General features: G+C 48.0%; 3 protein-coding genes across 6 annotated transcripts; 1 reads left to right on the plus strand and 2 right to left on the minus strand.

Annotated features, from left to right (window-relative positions):
* Positions 1-9536: 9536 nt before the first annotated feature.
* On the plus strand, positions 9537-12450 carry LOC136492822 (AT-hook motif nuclear-localized protein 9-like). Of its 2 annotated transcripts, none has more exons than XM_066488862.1 (5): positions 9537-10576; positions 11150-11238; positions 11330-11503; positions 11645-11809; positions 12022-12450. In XM_066488862.1, exons 1-5 carry the CDS (start codon positions 10012-10014, stop codon positions 12256-12258), a joined length of 1230 nt encoding a protein of 409 aa, XP_066344959.1. In that variant the 5' UTR covers positions 9537-10011; the 3' UTR covers positions 12259-12450. The 2 variants fall into 2 exon arrangements, with proteins under 2 accessions (XP_066344959.1, XP_066344960.1); XM_066488863.1 differs by having other exon boundaries at positions 9538-10576; positions 11171-11238.
* Positions 12451-12699: 249 nt separating this feature from the next.
* LOC136492824 (probable phospholipid hydroperoxide glutathione peroxidase) lies at positions 12700-14712 on the minus strand. 3 transcript variants are annotated; one of them, XM_066488865.1, is made up of 7 exons: positions 14695-14712; positions 14510-14611; positions 14223-14299; positions 14081-14142; positions 13268-13386; positions 13004-13183; positions 12700-12916 (listed from the first exon to the last, which is right to left on the minus strand). In XM_066488865.1, the coding sequence occupies exons 2-7, from the start codon at positions 14567-14569 to the stop codon at positions 12887-12889; spliced, it is 528 nt and encodes a 175-aa protein (XP_066344962.1). In that variant the 5' UTR covers positions 14570-14611; positions 14695-14712; the 3' UTR covers positions 12700-12886. The 3 variants fall into 3 exon arrangements, with proteins under 3 accessions (XP_066344962.1, XP_066344961.1, XP_066344963.1); XM_066488864.1 differs by lacking the exon at positions 14695-14712 and having other exon boundaries at positions 14510-14660; XM_066488866.1 differs by lacking the exon at positions 14695-14712 and having other exon boundaries at positions 13004-13171; positions 14510-14657.
* Positions 14713-15270: 558 nt separating this feature from the next.
* LOC136492821 (FT-interacting protein 3-like) lies at positions 15271-20349 on the minus strand. The gene is made up of 3 exons (XM_066488861.1): positions 19986-20349; positions 18955-19086; positions 15271-18537 (listed from the first exon to the last, which is right to left on the minus strand). The coding sequence occupies exon 3, from the start codon at positions 18501-18503 to the stop codon at positions 15465-15467; it is 3039 nt and encodes a 1012-aa protein (XP_066344958.1). The 5' UTR covers positions 18504-18537; positions 18955-19086; positions 19986-20349; the 3' UTR covers positions 15271-15464.
* Positions 20350-22355: the final 2006 nt, after the last annotated feature.

Genomic DNA, 22355 nt, shown 5'->3' on the forward strand with positions numbered 1-22355 from the left:
TTTTTTTTAGCCGAAAACAGTGTTTTTCTCTCACAATAATTCAGCCAGAACAGTGTTTTTCAGCCAGTTTCAGACCAGCGAGCGGGGCCATAGTCCGACTCCGACCTTCTTTTCCGATCGGGGATATGCCGGACCTCTGCTTGCAGCTCTTTCCCGACCGACACGGTCGGGGCCGACTGGAAACGACCGATCGGGGACTCCCGCTCGGTGAGGGCCCGGGGATCAGGCGGAGCAGATAAGATAAGACGCTCAAGTCAAACCGCAATACCGATGACCGTACCCTGTCATACTCTGCGCACCTGCAGGATGGTGCCACCAGGCCATCCCAGATAGATACTATGCAACCTTCCAGGCGTGCTAGAACCCAAACAGTATTGTAGGCGCCAATATTTGTCATACCAGGTGAACACGGTAGAGCCTGCCACATGCATCTGGACATAAACAGTATTGTGGGCTCCGACGACCGTCTCATACCCGACAGCGTGGGCAACAAAACTAGGTAGCACACGTATACATTCTCTCTCTTTCTCTGACTTGTAAGAGCCCATCCCCTTCGACTATAAAATGGGATGAGCTCTCTGGCTCTCAAAAAAAGATAAGCTAGACGATTCGAGCCCTCGTGGATCTAAGAACTCGAATAGCTCAATAGCTCTAGAACTCTAAAGCTACACAGAGCATACGCTTCAATACTTTGCGCACGTTAGAGCCCCCGTCACTCTCGGTCCTTCGGTTCATAGTCCGACCGGACCTTTAACACCCCCTTCTTATTCCTACTCGTTTGTAACCCCACAGCAAACTTCGAGCACCTGGTCTCAGGAATAAAGTCTCCGACCGACTGAAACTGGACGTAGGGCTCGTTGCCTGAACCAGTATAAATCCTGTGTCATCGAGTGCTAGGCCATATTCGATCACAACGCACGATAAAACTATAAATATTTACTTGTTGGTCATTTTTTGCACCGACACAAAGTTTGTGCTACGACCGATCAACTACCAACTCCATATAACTCTTGACTCACTAAACCCATTTTTTAGAAAGACGACGGGAGCTTTGCCGGATTTTTATTAGACGATGAAAAAGAAAAAGAGAAAAAATGATTTACAACAACAACAACAGGTGGACGGGGTTGCCGCCAAAATGGTGCACCCGTCCGAGCCACTCCGACTCCCAAAGAAAACAACTACAGACTCTAGAACAACTGAGATAAAAACAACGACCACCAACACCTAAACAGCAATACCCCAACAAAACTGAACAAGAAAGGGGCCTAGCGCTAGTTGTCCACCACATTAGATGTTGTTGCCAACTGATGTTGCTATATATCTTCCTTGCATAAAAGAGCGACTTGTATTGGCTGCAGCGATTTGTTCTAGAAAGTTCTTCTATTTCGCTCTTTTTAAATGTTCCACCAAAAATAAATCATGATGCCATCGAACACACTTCTATTGCCTGTCAATCATCTTTGCTCAACATTTGCGCCAATAGTTGTGAATTGACCCGGCCATTCCAACTGTGTCAATCACAGAAAGTCCCAACCACTGTTTTAGAATGGACCATACTGCCTTTGTGAAGGTGCAATCTTTGCATAGGTGTGTCGGAGTCTCTTGATCTATCCCGCAAAGCTTGCAAACTGGATCATTTGGCCAGTTGCGTCTGATTAGATTATTAGCGATAAGGATCTTCCTATGCAGCAATGTCCAAGCGAAGAAATGGCATTTGGGTTCCACCTTAGCTTTCCAGATTGGCGTGATCCTCAATTCGCTAAAAATGCCTTCAAATTGGATACAATAAGCACTCTTGGTTGTATATTCTCCATCCGCCGTCCAACACCAACGAATGCTATCCTCAATGTTTTCATTTAGATGTGTCTGTCAGACCGCTTCTCAAATAGTGACATACTCTCTTATCTCTTGCGGCGTAATGAATGGGCATGATATAGGGATATGCATCGATTATTCTCCAAGGCTTTGCATACCGTAATGTTCTTCCTTTTTTACTTTCTTGAACAAGGCCGGGGCTAAGCTTTTGAGCGCTTCTCCCCCTCCACCCATGAAGACGTCCAAAACCTGAGCAAACTTTCCATCACCTATAGTCACCACTGTCAAAGCAGCAAACAATTCTCTATCTCGACTATCACAAGGTAGGTCTAGCTTGTTCCACACCCTATCCCTCTGTCTCCACTAGAACCAAAGCCATCGTAGTCGTAGTGCTCGTGCAAAACGTTCGAGGTCTAGGACCCTCAATCCTCCTTTTACCTTGGGAAGGCATGTCGTAGGCCAATTGATGATTGAGTGAGCACCATAAACTTTATCCGGTGTTTCACCTCGCTACAAGGAAGCTCCGCCGCAAACGGTCGATCCTTTTGATTAGCCATTTTTGCTCTGGGAAGGCTGTAAGGTGATAAATTGGCTGCGATGAGAGCACCGTTTTAACTAGAGTCTCCCTCCCAGCTGTTGACAACAGCATACCTTTTCATCCAGGCAACCTAGCACCTATCTTATCAATCAAAGGTTTTTTCGAAGGGATGGCAAAAGCTTTGCCGCGATTTTTATTAGACGAAGAAATTAAAAATACAAGTGTTCGGTCTAGTTTTTTTGTAGGAAACTAGGCCCAAAAACCATCAACTGAGAGAGTGCACCACTCATCCCGACCAACTTTGAAAACACTACCTGAACACCTAACGACTTTGGCCCACTACTTGCTCAAACTTAAGCCAACTTGGTCAAAAAAAATGGCCCCACTAGTAACACAACCGCACCGGCAACTATCTAAAAAACTAAAGCAACTAAGAACATCTCAGCCCTAGACCCAAAAATCAAAAAACAACTATCTCTACCGACAAGAAAAACCACTAGCTGCCGATGAATACTTCCATCAAACCACTGACTGCTCTTGAATATTGCCATATTAGCCTTTGGCTATCTTGCCCCTCTTCTTGTTTTTTTTGTTGCCCCACTTCAATTAGCACCGTGATGGCATCCATGTTCGCCTTGGTGAGTGGACGCTCCAAATGTTGCGCAAAAAAATCAAATTGGTCAGCTTCCTCATGTGTTGCTGATGGCGATAAGTCTCCTAGCTTTTTGATAAGCAACTCCTCTGCAACTTGGATTGTTCCTTTTCCTTGAGTGGTTTTGGATTTCTTTGCTAATCTAATGCTTTTACGTTGTGGGGTAAAAAATGAGGGTCTTGGTGGCAGTGGGGTTTGAGGAGGTTCAGATGTGTTTCTCATTTCATGATCAAAGGTTGCACTTCGTTTTTGCGTAATTTTCGAATATGAAGGGGAAGGCCAAGGTATATATGATTCATTCAGGTGATGAATAGACAAGATGCTAGTACGTACTACCACCACCAGTAGGAGGGAGGCATGCAGTGGTGGGCTAATATATCTAATCGGATGCCGTGTCGATATAACGTCGTCCTTCGCGGTGCCCCGATCGGTCGCAGTTGCGACGTCCGTGTGGTGTGTACGTGTGCTGGCCCGATGGGATCACAACGTACGCGCACACAGTGATGTCTCGCCGCCGGCCGCCGGCCGCTCGGCCATGACGACCGCTCAACCGCAGGTTCCATCACTTTTCATCCCTCCCATCCATCATTGGACTGCTCACTGATTCATCCATGAGGCTTTTACATATTTGCCATTAAAAAAGTTTGTAATTACACAGAAGTCATTAAAAAAGATGACCACACACAGGTGCCACTGCTCTAAAATTCTTTGTCTTACACGTCATTCCGTCCTTGTTCTGTTTGTTTTTCGCCGTTTGGTAGCCCTTACAGGTGTGACCGACCAGTGAAACTGTCCATGTTGCCCTTGGGCGGTGGCCGTCCATCCTCTGCCTGCCTGCCCCGCTTGCGCAGCGCGTCTGCTCTAGGGGAGATCCGCCGGAGATTGAGGAGAGGGACGGAGGTGTCGGGGCCGGGGAGCGGCGGCGGCGAGGGATGGACGGCCACAGCGGCGGGGCCGCGGCGGGACCGGGGGCCGGCAAGCTGACGCGGACGCCGTCCTCACTGTTGCGCTCGCCCACGGTGCCAACTGCTCCTCGTTTCCAGGCTGTGGTTGTCGAGGACCCGGAGCCCGACGACAAGAAGGCCTAGGCGCACCCCAAGGCCCCGCCGCATCACTTCCACCCGACGGCGGTGGCTTCGGCGGCCCCGACCACCCGCTGCTCGTCCTCGCGCTCCCGCTCGCCTTCATGCTCCTCCGCGGCGGCGGCGACAGCCACCACCCTCACCCTCCTCGCGTCGTCCACGGCCTCCGCCGCCGAGGGTGCAGGGCGGTGCCGGGGCCGGGAGCGTGGGGCCAGGCCGCCAGGGTCGCCTTGACAAAGCCAGCGACGAGCGCGCGGGGCAGTGCCTGAAGCCAGTTGTCGCTGCTGATGTCCGGCGGTAGCGTGCTCATGACGTGCTCGAGCAGATGCTCCTTGTTGTAGACCGCCGCCGACACGCCGTTGTGGCCGTCGAACACCTGGCGCGCCAGATCCAAGCAACGGAGGGGCGTCAGATGGTGGAGCCGGTGGTGTGTACCCGTTGCACTGCCGCACTTTCTCGTCCACAGCCCACAGGCGCGCGCTACTGCTCGCAGCTGCTGGCCCTTGCGCCTCCGTTGCCGTCACCAGGCGGCGGGCCCAGTATGCGTCCTCCACCCGCCCATGGCTGCCGGCTGCTCGAGGCCCCGGCTGTGCGCGACGCGGAGGCACTCCGAGCAGGGCGGATCTACTTCGTGTTCTCCACCGCCAAGCGCCGCCGCAGGTTTTGCCGTGAGGAGCTCGCCGCGCTCGCCGTCCTCGCCGTCAGTGCCTCCTCTGCGCTCTCCTCCGGGGCGCGCCGCCGTAACGCCCCTCATCTTTATGCCGCGGCCAGAGGAGAATGAGCAGAAGAGACCGAGAGACAAGAAAACTAATGTGGCGGTGAATCGTAGTCAACACGATCTCCACCGTTCAAGGACAACATGGACAATTTCACTGGCCGGTCCCACCTGTAAGGGCTACCAAACGGCGAAAAACAAACAGAATAAGGACGGAATGGCGTGTGAGGCAAAGAAGTTTAGAGCAATGGTACATGTGTGTGGTCACCTTTTTTAATGATTTCTGTGTAATTACAAACTTTCTTAACGACGTATATGTAAAAGCCTCTTCATCCATCCATCCATCCTCGGGAAGTCGGGATGCATGCATGGCGACTGGCACTCGAGCTAGCATTGATGATTGGTGACAACTGACGAATAAAGTAAAGGAAACTCGGGTGTATTTCCGTTCTAATGCAATGAATCTCCCTAATTCGAAAAAAAAACAAATATTAGAACGTTTCCAATAGCATGAGCTAGAACTTTAAGATGGTGAATACAACATAGAAGAGAGAGACTGCGATAAGCAACCTTAAACATTGTGCCGTGAGAAAGAAATACATCATAATCGCCTAAGTCCATGATAGTAATTTTGCTTTTTACACTATTTAACGATTAAAAAATTAATTCAGTTAGCACGAGTCTAGACCATTGGAAATGTCCTAAGAAAGAACATGTGCAATGCAAGTAGCCCTTTTCATTAGGAAGTCCTACCATGGGGCAGAGCTATATAGACAGCAGTGGGTGCACAACACACCCATTGCTAAAACAACAAAAAAACAATGATTATGATTATATTTTCACCACATGCGCACCCCATGGTAAAAAAATTTACACCTACATGGTGAGCACACCCCTTTAAATTTGCTTTAGCTCCCCACCTACATGTGAATTGTGATGATATCTGTAGACAATGTGAACCCCAGATATACAAGAAAAAAATTGTTATATTTTATACGAATGAAACCCACCTAGGCCCGGCCGGTCTTGCACTTATTTTTTTTCACCATTCCATTGAAGTTTGATAGTTTAGATCTTCTTTTTTATTTCGTCTTCCTTCATCATCATCTTCGTCATGTCGCTCGTCCTCTTGATTCGAGCGCCTCCACCGCCACTGCCCTCCGCCCTGCTACTAATGAACCGCGTACCGCTACCTCCACTAGCCAATGTCCTCCGCTCTTTGCACGGATTTCCGCTCTAAGTTTTAAGATTTTGAAACTCATTTTTTTGAATTTTGTAAATGACCACAGATGAAAAAACGACTTAAACTAATGTTGTAGTACTCGAAGAGTTTTTTTCATTAGAATTCATTTAGAGTCTCGAATATGCATTACAATATTTTATAAAGTTAATACAAAAGGAGTATATTAGCTACTTAGTCACATGTGATTCTGAGGCTTAGTGGTAGGGAAGTAATGTGTGAGGCACCTGCGATGAGATCGATGGTGGGCTTCTTCCAATGTTATATTTTTTTTTTCTTTTGTTGCTATTCTTTGACTTGATTTACAAATTCTTGAAAATGATTTTCAGAGACAGTTTGTGTAAGCATGCCTGTCAGTGTAATCTGACGGTTCTAAAGCTGATGTCCATGGAATCTTACCATTTTCACTGATAGTTTACAAAAATACCAATGAAAATAAAAAAAGAATACAGTCAGTACAAACATTTTCTATACGGGTGAATATAGCAAATCCAAAAAATAAAGATCTTCTCAAACTAATTAGGCTGGTTGCCTACTCTACTGGTTTGACATACACTAGTTAGAGAGCTAGCGCTACCTGGTGTGCTGGAAATTCAAAGCTGGAGCTAGCCCAACAAAAAGAACATCATCGTGTGAGCTATATTTAATGACAGCATGCAGCGGGCTTGTAAGGAAGAGACGATGGGCCATATGCTCATATTGAAGGAAGGGCACATGACGGATTATTGATCGGAACATGAGATCGCTTTTCGTACGTGGATGATTGGTTTCATGATCTTATTAATTAGCTAGCCATGTTGATCACGCTATGACGACCTATATTATCTTTTTTTTTCTTTCAATCACAGTACAACGCCGTTTACACTGAAATAATAACGCCACACACCCTCACCTCTACAAAAAAAGATTGACCAAAAATCTCTACATCGTATACAACTGAAAGACAACGCCGTTAAATTAAATGCGATCACCGACGTCAAGCATACTAAAATAACAACATCGTTAAATTATAAAATAAATTTAGAAAAAATACAAGCATCCGCATCAAGCTTATGACTTACGCCTAGGTGAACAGGTCCTTGGCACCCAACCAACATAGCCATGCTCAGTTGGCATTGCTACAGTGCTCATGCATGATATGAAGAGCACTATCTATGACGGTCGACATCCTTGGTGGGTAGAGGGTGCAACCTCGCTCCCACTAATAACCATACAAGTTGTTTCGGGTGCATCTCAGTTTTCCCCGCTTGGAATAATGGAAACGATTCCTTTAGAACAATGGAAATGAATAGGTTGCTGCGATAGCTCAATGAAAATATTTGTATTTAAAAATTTGACCTGTAACCCATGGTGGTTTTTTCGTATTTTTGCAACCAACATTACAATTCCACCGTCATGTGTACCGGTATTTTTCAAATTTATATATGTCATGGAGGAACCATTTAAAGTCATTCAATTAGTAGCTGATTTGGAGTTTGATGGACATCCTAATGCTATTTTCCAAGATATCTTATCCAAACTAAGTTGTTATACGTTGTATGTAGGCAATATCCCCAGTCAAACTAATTATATTCCCTACTTTGGCAACGCTGGTAAACGAAGGTAGGCTAAAGGGTCACATGTATATGTCATGGTACATGGCCTATCACCTATGGCCATGCATACCTATTGTTGAAGTGCAATTATTGTTAGATGAATGAACATCCACAGAGACGGTGAAAGGAGTATCAAAAGGGTAGCGAATTTTACAAACAGTTAAAGAGAGTAGTTTTCTAAACTAAAAGATCGGAAGTAATTTGTGAGGTAATTGCCAAAGTGCAATTATTGTCTGTTGCAATACAACTAGTATTATATATTCTTCCGTTAGATTTTTCATATCCTCACTGCCCCCATTTTGTTCGAAAACTCCTCTTTTTTAGGTAAGTTTTAGGTTGATCTAGCCACATGGCCTCTGGTAGAACAAAATTGACTGTAACATTTATTCTAGAAATATTAAAGTCTTGACGCTGAATGAGTCCCACTAAAAAAACGAGGTTCACAAAAAATGTTGAGTGAACAAAAGTTCTTTTAGAAGAAAGGTTGAAGCAGGGAGACAACATCATTTCAACAACATTAGGACGTGAAAAAACATAGTAGGAACCAATAGATGGGGAACTAAGCATACTAAGGCCCCTTGGAAGTAAGCATACTAAGGCCCCTTGGTAGAGCTCCCATCCAGCTCCTATCAGCTCCTACTCCTGTTCCCGCTCTCAACAACTTTGATTTCGCTTTAGCCGCTCTCCAGTCAGAATAAGGGGCACTTGGTGGGGTTTCTCCTCCCGCTCCCAAGTTTGGAGGAGCTCGCTCTTGCTCCTGCCCCTCGTCGTCCGTGCTAGCAACGACAAGGTGGAGGCACGGTGGTGGTGGCGGAGTCAAAGAAGAGCGTGGCGTGACAGAGAATGGCACGAGTCGCGCGATGGCGTAGGCCGCGTCGACCATGAAGGACGGAATGATGGCAGCAAAGGAGGGCGCGACGGAGACAGAGGAAGGCCGAGAGGCGGGGAGAGCTGGCTGGAGGACGCGGACGGTGAGGGAGCGGCGCTGAGTGGTGGATGGCGGGTTTTTTCCGCTCTCCACTTGCAGTGCAAGTTGAGTGGAGCAGGGAGAGCGATTCACACACGGAGCTGAGCCCTTTGGCAGCGCTTAGGTGATTCTCGTGGGGAGCGGAGCCACGCCAGCGCTGGCAAAAGGGTCCTAAGTAGATATACGTAGAGAAAAAAAGAAAGGGTGGAAACAAATTAATCATAATCATAAATTTAAAAAGACCGCCATTTTAGCGGTGGTCCGTCCGTACACAAACACCCATCAAATCCGAAACTCTTTGTTGGAGAAAATATTTCCAAACCTAGTTTTTCGCAGAAAATCTAGCATTTGTAGCTCTGACTCTAACCGAAGTCCACACCAAAGCCGACGACGTAGACACGCACCAGCACAACGATTTTCGCGAGAGGATCACGCGGGTCCGCGCAAAAATCTCCCGAATTCCACCGAACTGAAAGGAGGGTGTGTGGGGCCTGGACTGGACGTGGGGGCCGGGCGGGGGGGACGGACAAGCGCGCGCATCGACGACTAGCCGGGTAGCGACAGCCCACCGCCCGCCCGCCCGCCCTCCCGCGCGCGGCTGGCATGGCCCTGGCCTGGTGAGGGAGGGGGAAACGAATGGACCGCGACGGCGGCGGCAACGGAGCGCCGGAAACCACGGCCCCGCGCCGCTAGCTTTTCGTCGGGCGCACGGGAAATCTTATCGCCTCTGTGGGGTGGGGCGCGGGGACGCAGACGTGCAGTGCGCCCAGCCCATGCCCATCCATCCGTCCATCCTCAACGATTGAACGCACAGCGCCCGCCGCTACTACTTGCAGGCTGCAGCAGCTGCCCTCGTCTCGATCGTGCCCAGCTGCTGCCGCTCTCGCTCTCGCCGCCCGTCCCTCCCTCTCGTATAGGCCAAGGCAGTAGCCACCACCCCCACCCCAACCGCGTCATCGTCTTATCTCTCTCCCATCATTTCATCTATCTATCCGATCTCATCTCCTATCTTCTTCCTACTCTCCTCCTAGCTTCTTTCTTCCAGCTCTCTCTCTCCTCTCCGTCTTCTGCCCGCGGCCGGCCCATGTCCGTGGCACCGTGCGCGTTCCTCCTGCCCTGCAAGCTGCTGCTTCAGCGAAAAGGCTGCGCCTTGACGCACCTCCGATCCGCCGCCAACGCCGCCGCCCAAGGAGCGAACGAGGAAGGAAGCTAGGGTCCGGGACCGACCGACCGACTGGGACAGAACGTTCTGTCCGGCGGCTAGGTAGCTAGCTGACCGGTGACTGTGAGTCCGTGACCGGAAGCAGGGAGGGGAACAGGGCAGTGAGAGCCCGGCGATTGCTTTATTTGCCTTTTGGGTGCTCCGGCCGGGCAGGAGTTAGTTGGTTCTCCTTCGTTCCATGCATGGATGGCAAGGAACTCATCTCACAGTCCGACCTGCAGTCATTCTACCAGCAGCAACAGCAGCAGCACCGGGCCTTCGGCAGCGGCGGCGGGCAACATAGCCCGTCCTCGCTGGCCGGGATGCACTCCGTCATCCGCCCCATGCCCAACATGCCCAACATGAACATGAGCCCCACGGCGATCCTCAACTCCATCGGCGGGGGCTCCCTCGCCGGCATGCAGTTCCAGATGGACCCTCCGCCGCCGCCTCCGCCATTGCTGCACACCGCCACTGCCTCCATGGGCGGCTCCGCCTCCGGCCCCGGCGCCGTCCCGCCGGCCTCCGCTGAGCCCGTCAAGCGCAAGAGAGGGAGGCCGCGCAAGTACGGGCCCGACGGCACCATGAAGCAGCAGCAGCAGGCCGCGGCGTCGCAGCAGCACCTCGTCGCCGCGCCGCCGAGGATGGGGTCCCTGTCGTCTGGTCCCGACATGATCGGTAGCTCCGGGATGGAGGACCCCGCGCAGAAGAAGCGGCGCGGCCGGCCGCCTGGAACCGGCAAGAAGCACCAGCCCTCGCCATACCAAGGTACCCGCTGATCTCTGCTGGAAAGAAGAGATTTTTTTTTTCATTCAAATCATCTCTAATATAAAATTATAAATTCTAAATGAACAAGCTTGTGGTGCTGATTTTTGCCTTTAGCTTTGGTGTGCATGTACCCAAAGTTCAGAACATGCCATATCCGATATCTCCTCGCCTAATAAAGTAGCTTTTTTTGAGATGGAAGATTGCAGAAAATCCGACTGAGACTTTCCTTTCTTTCACCAGTTGGGGAATCGTTTTATTTGGGGCACATACATCACAATCTGTAGGTTTTGCTTGCAGTCTAGATTTTCCTCCTCTCCACCGTACTATTCAGAATCTCTCTGACTGTGTACACTCTGAAAAAAAGAACAGCTTGTCCAACTCAACTACAGACCAAATGTCCATTCATTGTCTCGCTAGCTAGATGCAGAACAGAGAATGTCCATTCAATGTCCACGGCTCTGTCAGTCTGCAAAACCAACAGGGTTTCTGAAAAAACAACGTTTTGTCAGTCAGAAACCAACAAACCTATCATTGAGGAACTGAATGCATTCGTAGACGATTAACATTCTGTAGTCCGATCATTCTTTGCTCCAGGCAATGCGTTCGCCGGTTCAGCTGGAACGAGTTTCACTCCGCACATCATCACAGCGTCTCCTTCAGAGGTATGTGCACTCCCCTGAATGTTCCAAGAAACAGAATGCAGCTCCGATTTGGGCACGCAGGCATACTGAAGTTCACCGTTGGTTTCGCCAGGACGTGGCGGCGAAGATCGTCGCGTTCGCCACCCAGTCGTCAAGGGCGGTGTGCGTACTCTCGGCGATGGGCTCCGTCTCCAGGGCCGTCCTCCGCCACCCGGCCGACGGCTCTCCCATGGCGAGGGTTCACGCGTCGCCGCAGCCGTACAAGAACAACCCTGCCATCTACGAGGTGCGTGCACAATGGCAATGCAGCAGCAACCGATCAAACGAACCCGGTGGAATTCAGCGAAATTCGATATCATCTCTACAGTCCCCCCCCCTGATGTTTTCCAACTTACATAGAACTTGTTCGTTCGTTCCATGATCGCAGGGGTTCTACGAGATCCTGAGCCTAACAGGCTCGTACAATCTAGCCGAGGGATCACAAGCACAGGGCCAGCAGAGCGGCGGGCTCAGCGTCACGCTCTGCAGCCCTGAAAGGAATGTGATCGGAGGTGTTTTGGGCGGCCCACTGGTAGCTGCAGGCACCGTGCAGGTACCATAACAACATCCTCCTCCCTCCCTCTGCTTCGAGTATTCACCTCAATTTTGTAAATGTTTATTATGCTAAGCTTTTCAACCAAAAGTTGACAGAACAGAAAAATGTTTCTTTTGTACGTAGTAAAGATAAAAATGGTTGGTGACTGAATATTCAGACGAGTGGTGTTCACAAACTGTGGCTGGCTGGGGCCTGGGTGGTTTGTGCAGGTGGTACTGGGGAGTTTTCACCAGGGAGGGTCGAGATCCAAGTCCAAGAAAGCCGGGAAGCAGCAGCAGGCGGCGGCCTTCAGCTCCGACTCGCTCACCGGGGGCCAGGAGGCGTCGCCCAGCTCCGGGCGCAACCAAAATCTAACGCCGCCGCCCTCCGTGACGGGAGGGTGGCCCACCCCCGGGATATTTGACACGAGAAGTTCCAACATTGATATCAACTCATCTAGAGGCTAGCTCATTTGTCGATAATTCCAGCTCTCGAGAAATTTTCTGTTTTCGCACAAGAATACCCGAAACCATACTTCGAAATAGCTTATTCGGTTTTTTTTAGTAAGTATAAATTCTTATAGAATTCACTAGGCATCGCTCAATGTTGCGACTTGTGTTATTCTTAGCATATTTCATTCCAACAGTATCCCTTCGTCCTCTCTGCATGCGTGATATGCCATTGCGAATTATTATTCTTTTCATGGAATCCAGAGACCAATGTAATATGTAAGCAGTGTCAGTAATTGTACACCCTCCACCCTAAAAAAAAGTACTACTATCGCTTTTTGAAGAGTAAAAAAATATTAAATTTGAATGATTCTATACAAGAAAAATACTATATCAAATAAGTATCATTAGATCATATTAGATCATAATAAAGATATTTGGAGATATAAATATCGATAGGTTTTTTTTTATAAACTTGGTGAAGCTTAAAAAATTTGACTTAATCCATCTTTTTTGGACGGAGAGTACAACTACAATGAGACGGGCAAGAATTACTGGAAAGTCATAACAGTGTCATATGCCTACAGATGAATAAGCATTAGCGAAAAAGCAGACAACAGGCGTATTGTGGTCTTCTGTCAGAGCTCTAGGCCTCCAAAAGCTTCTGAATGTCATTCTGCAGAAGCCACATCAACCAGGCGAATATCAGTGTTCGTGAAGAAAATGAGCATGCAGGAGCAGGCAGTTTATACTAAATTGTCACCTCAATGCTCAACGGGGAGCTGGTTGGTGCATATCTGCTCACAACGTGCCCATCTTTGTCAACCAGAAACTTGGTGAAGTTCCATTTGATGCGTTCTCCAAACAGACCGCCTCTCTCTGACTTCAGGAACTTATACAACGGAGCAGCATTGCCGCCATTCACATCAACCTGGTTTGACAACTCTTGGTATATTTAGATCGGAACAATGCCCGTCTCGTTCCAATCTAACACATTACAGAGAGGTTCTTCATTGGATGTATGTACCTTGCCAAAAATAGGAAACTCTGCTTTGAAACGGGTGCAAGCAAACTCAGCAATCTGTTCATTGGTACCTGGCTCTTGTCCAACAAACTGGTTGCATGGGAACGCCAGTATTTCAAATCCTTACAAGTGCGGAAAACAGAATAGATAAATGGAAGTTGAAGATAGCAGAAGGCCAAAAGCTTCGGTTATTGGCAGGGGACTGCCGAGACCAATTTAGTCAAACAAAGGTATGGTGTAAATTTGTTTTAAGAAACAATTGATATGGTGTAACATGGAAAAACAATAGCAGCGGCATCCACTAAATGCCAGCTCTTTTGATTCGAGTGTACACAATAGCATGAATGAAGAAAAACGAAAGGATCCATGCAGTGCAACATTGGACAGAAGTACAAGGGACAGCAGAACTTAAACTTATTTAAAACTGAACAAGAATAACTTAATAGAGCTGCCAAAGAAATTGAGAAAGCTTGCAAGATCAAGCAGCGAAAACAACATATATTCTTCTCTAAAATGAGACAGATAACCAAATGCTGACTAGCATGCTGTTGCTGCTTCGAATGCAATCAGATTGACGTTTGGTCTCAACACCAGTATCTACATGCTCAATGAAGCCTTATAAAAAAGTGGAGCTCAATCAAGGAATAATGTTTAACCAGTTTACGTGTAACTGCTTCAGAAACCTCCAAACCAACCGAATCAACATTTGTTCAAACTACAAGAAACCTATGGGAAACATCAATGCTTATTTGCCATTGATGCTTCGAGCGAAGTAGAAGAACACATGCAAGTATGCAATTGGTGTATATTAAGTACCTTTTTCGCCATATTTCTTGTGGAGTGATCCCAACTCAGTATAGTTGGAATTTGTCAGACCACTGCAAGGATACCAAGTCAGGTAGGAAAACACACATAAAAAGAAGGGAGAAATTCATTAAAAAATCGGGAAATGATTAACCATTGGGAAGCCACATTCACGATAAGCAGAACCTTCCCCTTGTATCTACTCAACTCCACATCATTTCCTCTTGCATCCTGCAAATTAAATTGTCGAATTAGAGATTTCAAATACAATAACTTTGAAAAGAAACCCAAGTATTTGAAAGTTCTCTTCTTCATATTCCAATTGCATCCATTTAAAAAAAATCAAAATACTTTTTCCAAAGTTTCACATATAAACTATGCCATGTTTGATAAGAAAGAAAGGATGTCTGAGAGGAATGAGTGAAGGGTGGAAGATTAGACCTTGACGCTAAAGCCATGGACTGAGCTAGCGAGCTTGGAAGATGACTCTGCTGCACCCATCTCTGCTTCAAGAAATGTTGGTATGTTTTCCTGGACAAGGCACTGGAGAAAGGATTGCAGAAGAAAAGTGAAGTGATAATGCTTGGAACATGAAAAAAAGCAGAATTATGGCAACTGGCAAGTACCTATCATGGAATTTCTTGCTGCATTTCAGCAAAAATCCCATTTAAGAATTCTGCCTTTTTTGCTGTCCAGATGTTTTCCATAGATGCTAACACCAACCACAAAAAGAACTACTCATAAAAAAACAAAGAGAACTTGTGATATTTGAATGGGCTATTTAGGTATCACAAATATTTCAATGGCAGATATAATAATAAAATGAAAAACACTCACAATATTATATGCCTAAAAGAAAGTCATTCCTAAAATGGCCAGCACCTGCCATCATATAGATGCTAAGTATGTATTCTGTTTTCCGAATGTTGAATCATGCAATAGTAGTTACAAAGGATAGCATTCTTCCTATCCATACATACAGCTGAATTACAATTAAATTTTAATCTCATGCAGCAATCCTGGGCTATTAAAAAAGAAGAAATTAACCGCAGAAAACAGGGTGTGAAATGTTCAGTAATTGCTATAGGGGGTTTTGACTACAAGCTAACAGATCCATAGCTACATACAATTTTACGACTGTAGATGAGCGGACAGGGCACAAAACAAAGCAAGTGAGCTACTAAACATTGAATAACTAGATATTTTAGAAAGGATCAACACAGAAACAAAAACTAGGTCTGGCAATTATTCCCATAATTCAGCAACTGGTACAATTAACAGGCTCTCAAGTCCTGAACAAACACAGTTACAAATAGCAACAAAGTCAAGGAGACTACAGTAACAGAGGAAGCCTCTCTAGGGATTACAATGATAAGACCACCAGATAGCGGCTTATTTATAGCATAGAGTCGGTCCTTGCTGGCAACCGTCTGAAGAAGTTTACTGGTACTGAAGGCAACCTATGTCTGAACCTTGGGTGCCTCATCACATAGAACCCTCCTAATGCAGCAATAACTTGAAGCGGTGTAACATAGAGGACTATTGCTGCTATCAAACAAAATAGGACAAAGACTGCTGTGGCCCGAGGATCCCTCCAGCTAAGCAATGCTTGAACCCTTTCCCCTTGTGTTGCAATATCACCAACCACTGTTTGTATCCTTCCAGCAACACTCCTGAGTCTGTCATACCTCATCCTTACAACCTCAGGGTTGCGGCTGGTTGGGAATGTATCAAACTCCTCATCAAGTTCATCAGGGTGAACAGCCTCTGCATGAGAGATCTTGGTATTCATGTGTGGAGGATAACGAGGTCGGTAGCGGAAGTTCCAAATCCCTATAAGAAACATGTACAGGAACACTGTTGGAAGTATGAGCTCAGGAAAGCACACCAGCATTATAAAGAGGATGTGAACTAGCACAGTGGTAATGGGGTTCTTCCATGAACAGACACCATTGAACCACTTGCTAACTGCAAACAAGCCTGAGAAAACGGTCATGAGTCTGAAGAAGTTTGCTTTGCTTTTCCTCATGCTCCACAAGTGAGAATCAAAATCTGTCATGTATTCAACAACTTCCTTTCTCAAAGGTGGCTCCATCCGGCTAAGTCGGGCAGCCACAATCTGGACAGCTTGATGGCGCAGCATATCAACCTGAAGCACTGGTATTGGGCGCACATAGTGCATTTTTGGAAGCAAAGGTCTAGAGTACAGGTACAACATGTTTACCAGAGATGTTGATGAAAATCGAATTGCCAGGTGAAGTTCACCCATCTTTTTGACCCCTGATGAGTGTAGAACCAGAAGAGGATATGAGTGGGTGTACACACGACCAGTTTCGAGTGTGGAAAGGCGTATCCGAACCTTGCCTATCTTCCCATCTTTGCCACTAGATGTCTTCTCCCCACTCTTCTCTCCAAGTTGGCCATTGTCAAAAACACCAACAGTCAGGACAGTTGCAGGATCATAGACTTCCCAGGTGTACTGCTCATTGAATTTGGGATTTGGGTTGTTCATGATGGTCCGTGTCCTTACCCATTTCGACCCATACTTAGCAACACAATAGGTGTCTGATGAACCTTTTCCATCTCGAGTTTTCATGGGAACAATCCCTTGAGCACCAAGGACACCAAGTTCAAGCAAACCAATAGACGGCTTCCAGAGTTGCTTGGCAGTTGGTCTCAGGTCACTGCTGTAGTTTGTAGACTCATCAAGAACATGGTAACCTCCATCAAGACAGAGACGGAGATGAAGCCGAGTAGAGAACTTTTCCTTCTTCAGTTGGTCTACATCAACAAGTACAGGCTTCTCGAGATTGAACCACTTTCCATGGACAATACGGTCATCGGCACGCCTATCAATCATTGCCAAAGGTATGATTACACGACCAAGCATTTCATCTTTATTAGGACCTACACGATCCTCAAGAGTCAGAACAAGGTGGTCCTCAAATGGTTCAGCAGCCACAAACATAAGGTCTTCATTCCAGAAAGGGTTGAAATTTCTAGCCTGCACAGGTTTTGTCCTCCCAAGTTGATGCCCAACCTGTGCTCTCACAAATACATCTGGATAGCGGGTCTTATCGAATATAGCAACATCTTGGGCCTCAATTATATTGACTCGCAGGTACCACAATCTGGGAGCATGATAAACTTTGGACTTCATGTGTGTTACTGCAGATGGATCTTCAAGTGTTGCAGCATCTGAATGCCAGGCATCAGGAAATGCTTCATCAGCTTGGGTGCCGACCCAAACTGCAAGCATGAGCTCACCCATGGACTTATCCCCGCTCTTTCCAACAAGCCTGTACCATTCTGGAGCCAGAGGGCTGTCAGGGGGCACACGTATAGGGACGTCATTCAAATCAAATCGCACAAAGCCAACAAAGTCATCCTTAATCAAATCTCTGTCTTTGACCACAACTTCAAGTACAGATGCCTGCATACGGTCCCTGGAAAAAGCAAAGACTGCATTCCACTCTGGGTTCTTTTGCTTTTCAAAGTGCTTAGTTATCCCCCTATAGTTGCCAACTCTCACTTCAACATAAGGATCCAGACTTCCAGTGACGTCCATATCGGGCAAGTCCCGTGCCTTGACCACACGTACAAACAGATACTGCATTCGCTCCACAAGGTCATAAGTGCTAGCATTCTTTTCACCATGTATGACCCGGCCACCAACAACCTGCCCACCACCAAGAAATGGACTAGTTTCTTTAAGTGCATAGTCCATGGGCTGCTGGGAGGCCGCTGAATACATTCTCACAATCCTGGGTGGTTGAGATTGAGGTTTCATCTGGTCAGCAGAGTACTTGGAAGGCTGCTCACCAAAACTAGCTGGAAGATGGCCATGGTTATGATGATGATGTACCTCCTTAGCAATGGTGTGTAAGGTCTTTGCCTCAGACCTATGCTCCTGAGATGTGTGCAGATTAGTACCAGTTATATCAGCTGCAATCTGCTCTGCTGGACTTGGTGCTGGAGGAGGATTATTGGAAACAGGATCCATTGCAGGAAGAGGGTTTGAAGCCTTGATGGCGGGGTCATTGGTGATGTATACTTTCATACCCAGTTCTCCTTTGACGCGAGAGAACATCCCACGCTTCTCTAATGGATAATGCATGACCACTGCATCAGGGAAGGGCACAAATGAGGTGCCAGCAATCCTGACCTTCCCAAGGAAGGATCTGGAACTTTCAAGAGTTTTGTTGACATTGTAGACATATGCTTCAAGGGCAAGCTCAGGAAGATTAGAAGGATCTGATATGTTGAAGTAGAAGCGCTCATTCCAGACTGGGTTCAGGTCCTTCTCCTTGACAGCAGTTCGAAAGCGCTGCCCATCAAAGGTGAGCTCAACACAAGCGCTTGCAGAACCATGCCCATCCTTGGGCATCAGGTCATGAGCACTTACAACCTCCACACCCAGCTTATACATTGCCATTGGATCTGCTGATGTTGTAGCTCACAATAATGCACTGCACATGAAAAGATTAAACTGTTAGAATTGCCTAGATATAGGGAACTTGTATTCAGCAAAAGGAAAAAGGAATGCTAAAGCCTAATAGAGATGACAATAAACAGCTAACAGGAAGCGCTAAATGAAAACTAAAAGTATAATCATATATCAAAAGAGATATACAGCCATTTTTCTGATCATGCCCCAAAACTAGTAATAGCCCACATCAAACGAAGATTAAATCCCTAGAACAGGGTTCAGTTAAATGCCAACATTTTTCGTAAACAAGTCGATACTAGTGCTATCCCAAGCAGCAAAAAACATTCAAAGAAATCTGGATGGCTATCAATCCCAGGATCAAATACTTGCAGCTGAGGACCGACAGATGACAGCAAAGCAAAACTCAAACAGTACAAGCAAGCAAGGGCTCCCTCACCTATTACAAGAGAAGAAGTCAACTCAAAGGCCGGACGAATCCCCACTCCACGCGAATGCAGAAGGAAGAGTTGGAAGGACGCCTGGATCTGGATCGAGTGTTGCAGCTGACGATGTAGTTCCCTATACTCCACTGCAGATAAACAAAACAGTGCACTTTTAGCAACTGGGGGATTTTGAGCAGCTGAATTCATCATGGATAACCAAACAAATGAAAGAATAATTTTTTTTTGAAAAAAATAAGAAAAATGAAAAATGAAGAAGAAGAGACACTTGCTCGATCATGTCATAAAACACGTGTCAGTCCACATCGAGCGACTAAGCGAGGGACTAAAATCCCTTTCACACCAGATTCTGGGGCCAAAAGGTCGGGGGGCAATTCGCTAAGCCCAGAATCTCCGGTCGGTGACACTGACACCGGTATTTGTTAGAGTAGATCACAGCTGACGTCGACAAGAAAATAGAGGGGCGGATTATTAAAATTTCGCTTTCTGGACTCACATCGGCCTTTTTCAGATATACAGCAAGCGCAGGTATCATATATCATATCATATCACAGTAGGCCGAGTATATACTATAATCTACTATCGAAAATCCGCGCACGTTGGAGGGATTGGTTAATTCGAAGGATATGCGAAAAAGGTTTCGTATCAGCGTAAAAAGAATCGCGCTTTTTTGTCGCCGCCTCACCGCGCTGAACTCGGACGCTCGAAAGCGACGCGACTGAAGTCGAAATGGAAAGAAAAAAACGAAAGGAAAGGAAAAGGAAAACACGCAGGATGATGAACATCAAAGGATTCCAAAACACGGTCGTAAAATACATACGGATTCCAGGAACCACACGAGAAAAAAGGACTTTTTTACACGCGTACGGTCATGGGAAACCTAGAGCTCCACGGACAAGAAAGGAGGGGGGGCGGAGAGCCTAGAAATCCACAAACAGGAGGCGGCCGCGGCGAGGCGTCGCAGGGCGCTGAATCCTCCGAAAGGGGAACAAAGAAGAGGAAGAGAGAGAGGTCCAGATCCCGTCACCTGTCAGCGCGGCGCTCCCAGATCCGGCCCCCGGAAGCAGCGCGGAGACGATGCGACGGCTGGCTGGCGGCTCCTTCACTCGGCCGCCTCCATGGGAGCCGTCCGTCGATGGAAACAATGGAGGGGAAGAGGCTTTTTGGTGGGGTTTTGGTATGGAAAGGAGGGAGAGGGGGAGCGGGTGGCTAGTTGTAGACGACGCGGAGGGCGAGGAGCGTCCCGTCCCGTCCCCTCCCCTTGCTGGTGCGCGTGCAGCGTGCTCCTCTTTCCGTGCAAGGGCGGCGGCTGCTGCTGCTGCTGCTGCTTCCGTGACCGGTGCAGTGCGGCCGGTGCGCTCGCTGGAGTGGAAGCGTGGAGCCGTGGATGACGCACGCGGAATTTTGCTTTGTTTGCGGCGAGGCGTCAAACGCTGAGGTGGAGAACAGAGGAGAGGAGAGAGAATAAGTGAGTTGTAAGTTACAGCTGATTTGGATATAAGAACCAAAAAAAAATTGTGAGAGAGATAAGTGGACCATATATTAACTGTAAAAAGCTAACTACTATATAAGTGGGCTGAGAGAAGACTGCAAGGAACCTTATAGCCAGCAAGCCGGCTGTATTATTAGCCTTGCTCTTAGCGCGTGTTTAGTTGGCACCTAAATTCCAAAAAGTGCTACAGTAGCCATCACATCGAATTTTACGATACGTGCATAGAACATTAAATATAGACGAAAAAAAATTAATTACACAGTTTGGTTGGGAATTACAAAACGAACGTTTTAAGCCTAATTAGTCTATAATTGAATACTATTTACCAAATAAAAACGAAATATTGCATTCCCTCCAACTAAACACGCGCAGTACCCATGCATGTTGACCTTGGATGGGATGGCCCATGGCCGGACGGTGCCTGCGTGGATCCCGAGACGGGGCCTTCTTCTTTTTCCTTTCCTTGGACGCGGCAGGAGACGGGGTTGCGTACCGATCAACGCGTCACTCTGTCTAGACGTCCTACGACGGCCACATGCGAAGGGTGCTCCTGCCGACTGCCGTGCCTCTAACCTCCAACCACCGACCGAGGCACCGCACGGCACCGACGGGAGAAGCCGGCCAGACGGCAGATGGCCATAGGCCGAAGGCCCCATCCATGGCAATATGGCATAGCCGCGTAGGCTTTGCCCTTCTTACGTGACGTGCATCCAAACCTAAGCTTCCGTAGAGTTGAGTTTCGGTGGAGTGTATTGCCGTCCAATCAAAAATCAAATCCATGGACATCACTGTAAAAAATAAACATGGACATTATCAACCAAAAATCAAATGCAAGGACATGCAGACCAGATTGTAACAGAGAAATCGAACGTAGAAAAAATGGGAGAAAATACAAGAATAAAAAAGAATATAGTGGTCAAATAGGGGAACAGGAAACTAAAGAATTTTGTAGAAACGAACATTCAGAATATCAGAATAAGATAGTAGAAGATTAATTTTAGCAATAGTGGGCGACCCACCGCTGCCACCAAAGCTCCCTGTCGGTGTAGCCCCCTGGCTGCCGTAGCTACTCACCTGCGAGCGGTGACGGCGGCCCGCAGTGGCGCCCAACAAGGTAGACGTCCGCAACCCCCTTCTCCCCCCTCCCTCTCCCTTTCCTCTATCCGACCTCGCTCTGCTCCATGGTGGCCGGCGGCGGCCGGGGTGGGTCAGATCCCTGCTCTCCATGGCCGGATCTGGGGGCTGCCTACCTAGATCCGTGCGGCGCGACCTGGAGGTGCCTTCACCGGCGACGAGGCCGGCGGAACGGACGGATCTAGGGCCCTCAGGGCCGGATCTGCCCTCTCCCTCGCCAAACCTTCGATGGGCACAGTCACTCCTGCTCGGGGTCGCTTCGGTCGCGGTGGGTTGCCTGCGGCGCGTCGGGCCCTTTCTTCGGCGGCCAGGCCATCCGATGGGCTACCCTCTCCATGGCTGGATCTTCGTCGGGCGTGGTCGGCTCGCCCTGCCCGAGGTCACGTCGCGTGCGGTGGGGAGCCTACTGCAGTGCTTCGTGCACCTCTGCTAGCCGGCCCATCCGCGGCTACCCGGAACATGGTGGAGGGTGCGGCTGGCTAGGGTTGGCCTACGGCCATCCGCCCCCCATCCCCAACACCTACCTCCTCCGGTGAACCGGCCGACCGACGGGGCAGATCCGGGCCTCTCGTGTCTGGATCTACCCTACTCCACCCCGGATCTACTGCTTTACGGTTGGTGGCGTAGCGCTTCTCCTCCTCATGGGGGCGGTGCCTCTAGATGCATGGTGCTCTAGGTGAAAGCTCAGTCTGGTGGTGGCCGGGTGGATGACGGTGACGCCTTTGGCGCCACTTACCTCCCTAGAGGCGTCGTTCTCCGAGCCCATGCTCC

Source organism: Miscanthus floridulus, chromosome 11, assembly GCF_019320115.1.
Source record: "Miscanthus floridulus cultivar M001 chromosome 11, ASM1932011v1, whole genome shotgun sequence".
Classification (NCBI taxonomy): Eukaryota; Viridiplantae; Streptophyta; class Magnoliopsida; order Poales; family Poaceae; genus Miscanthus; species Miscanthus floridulus.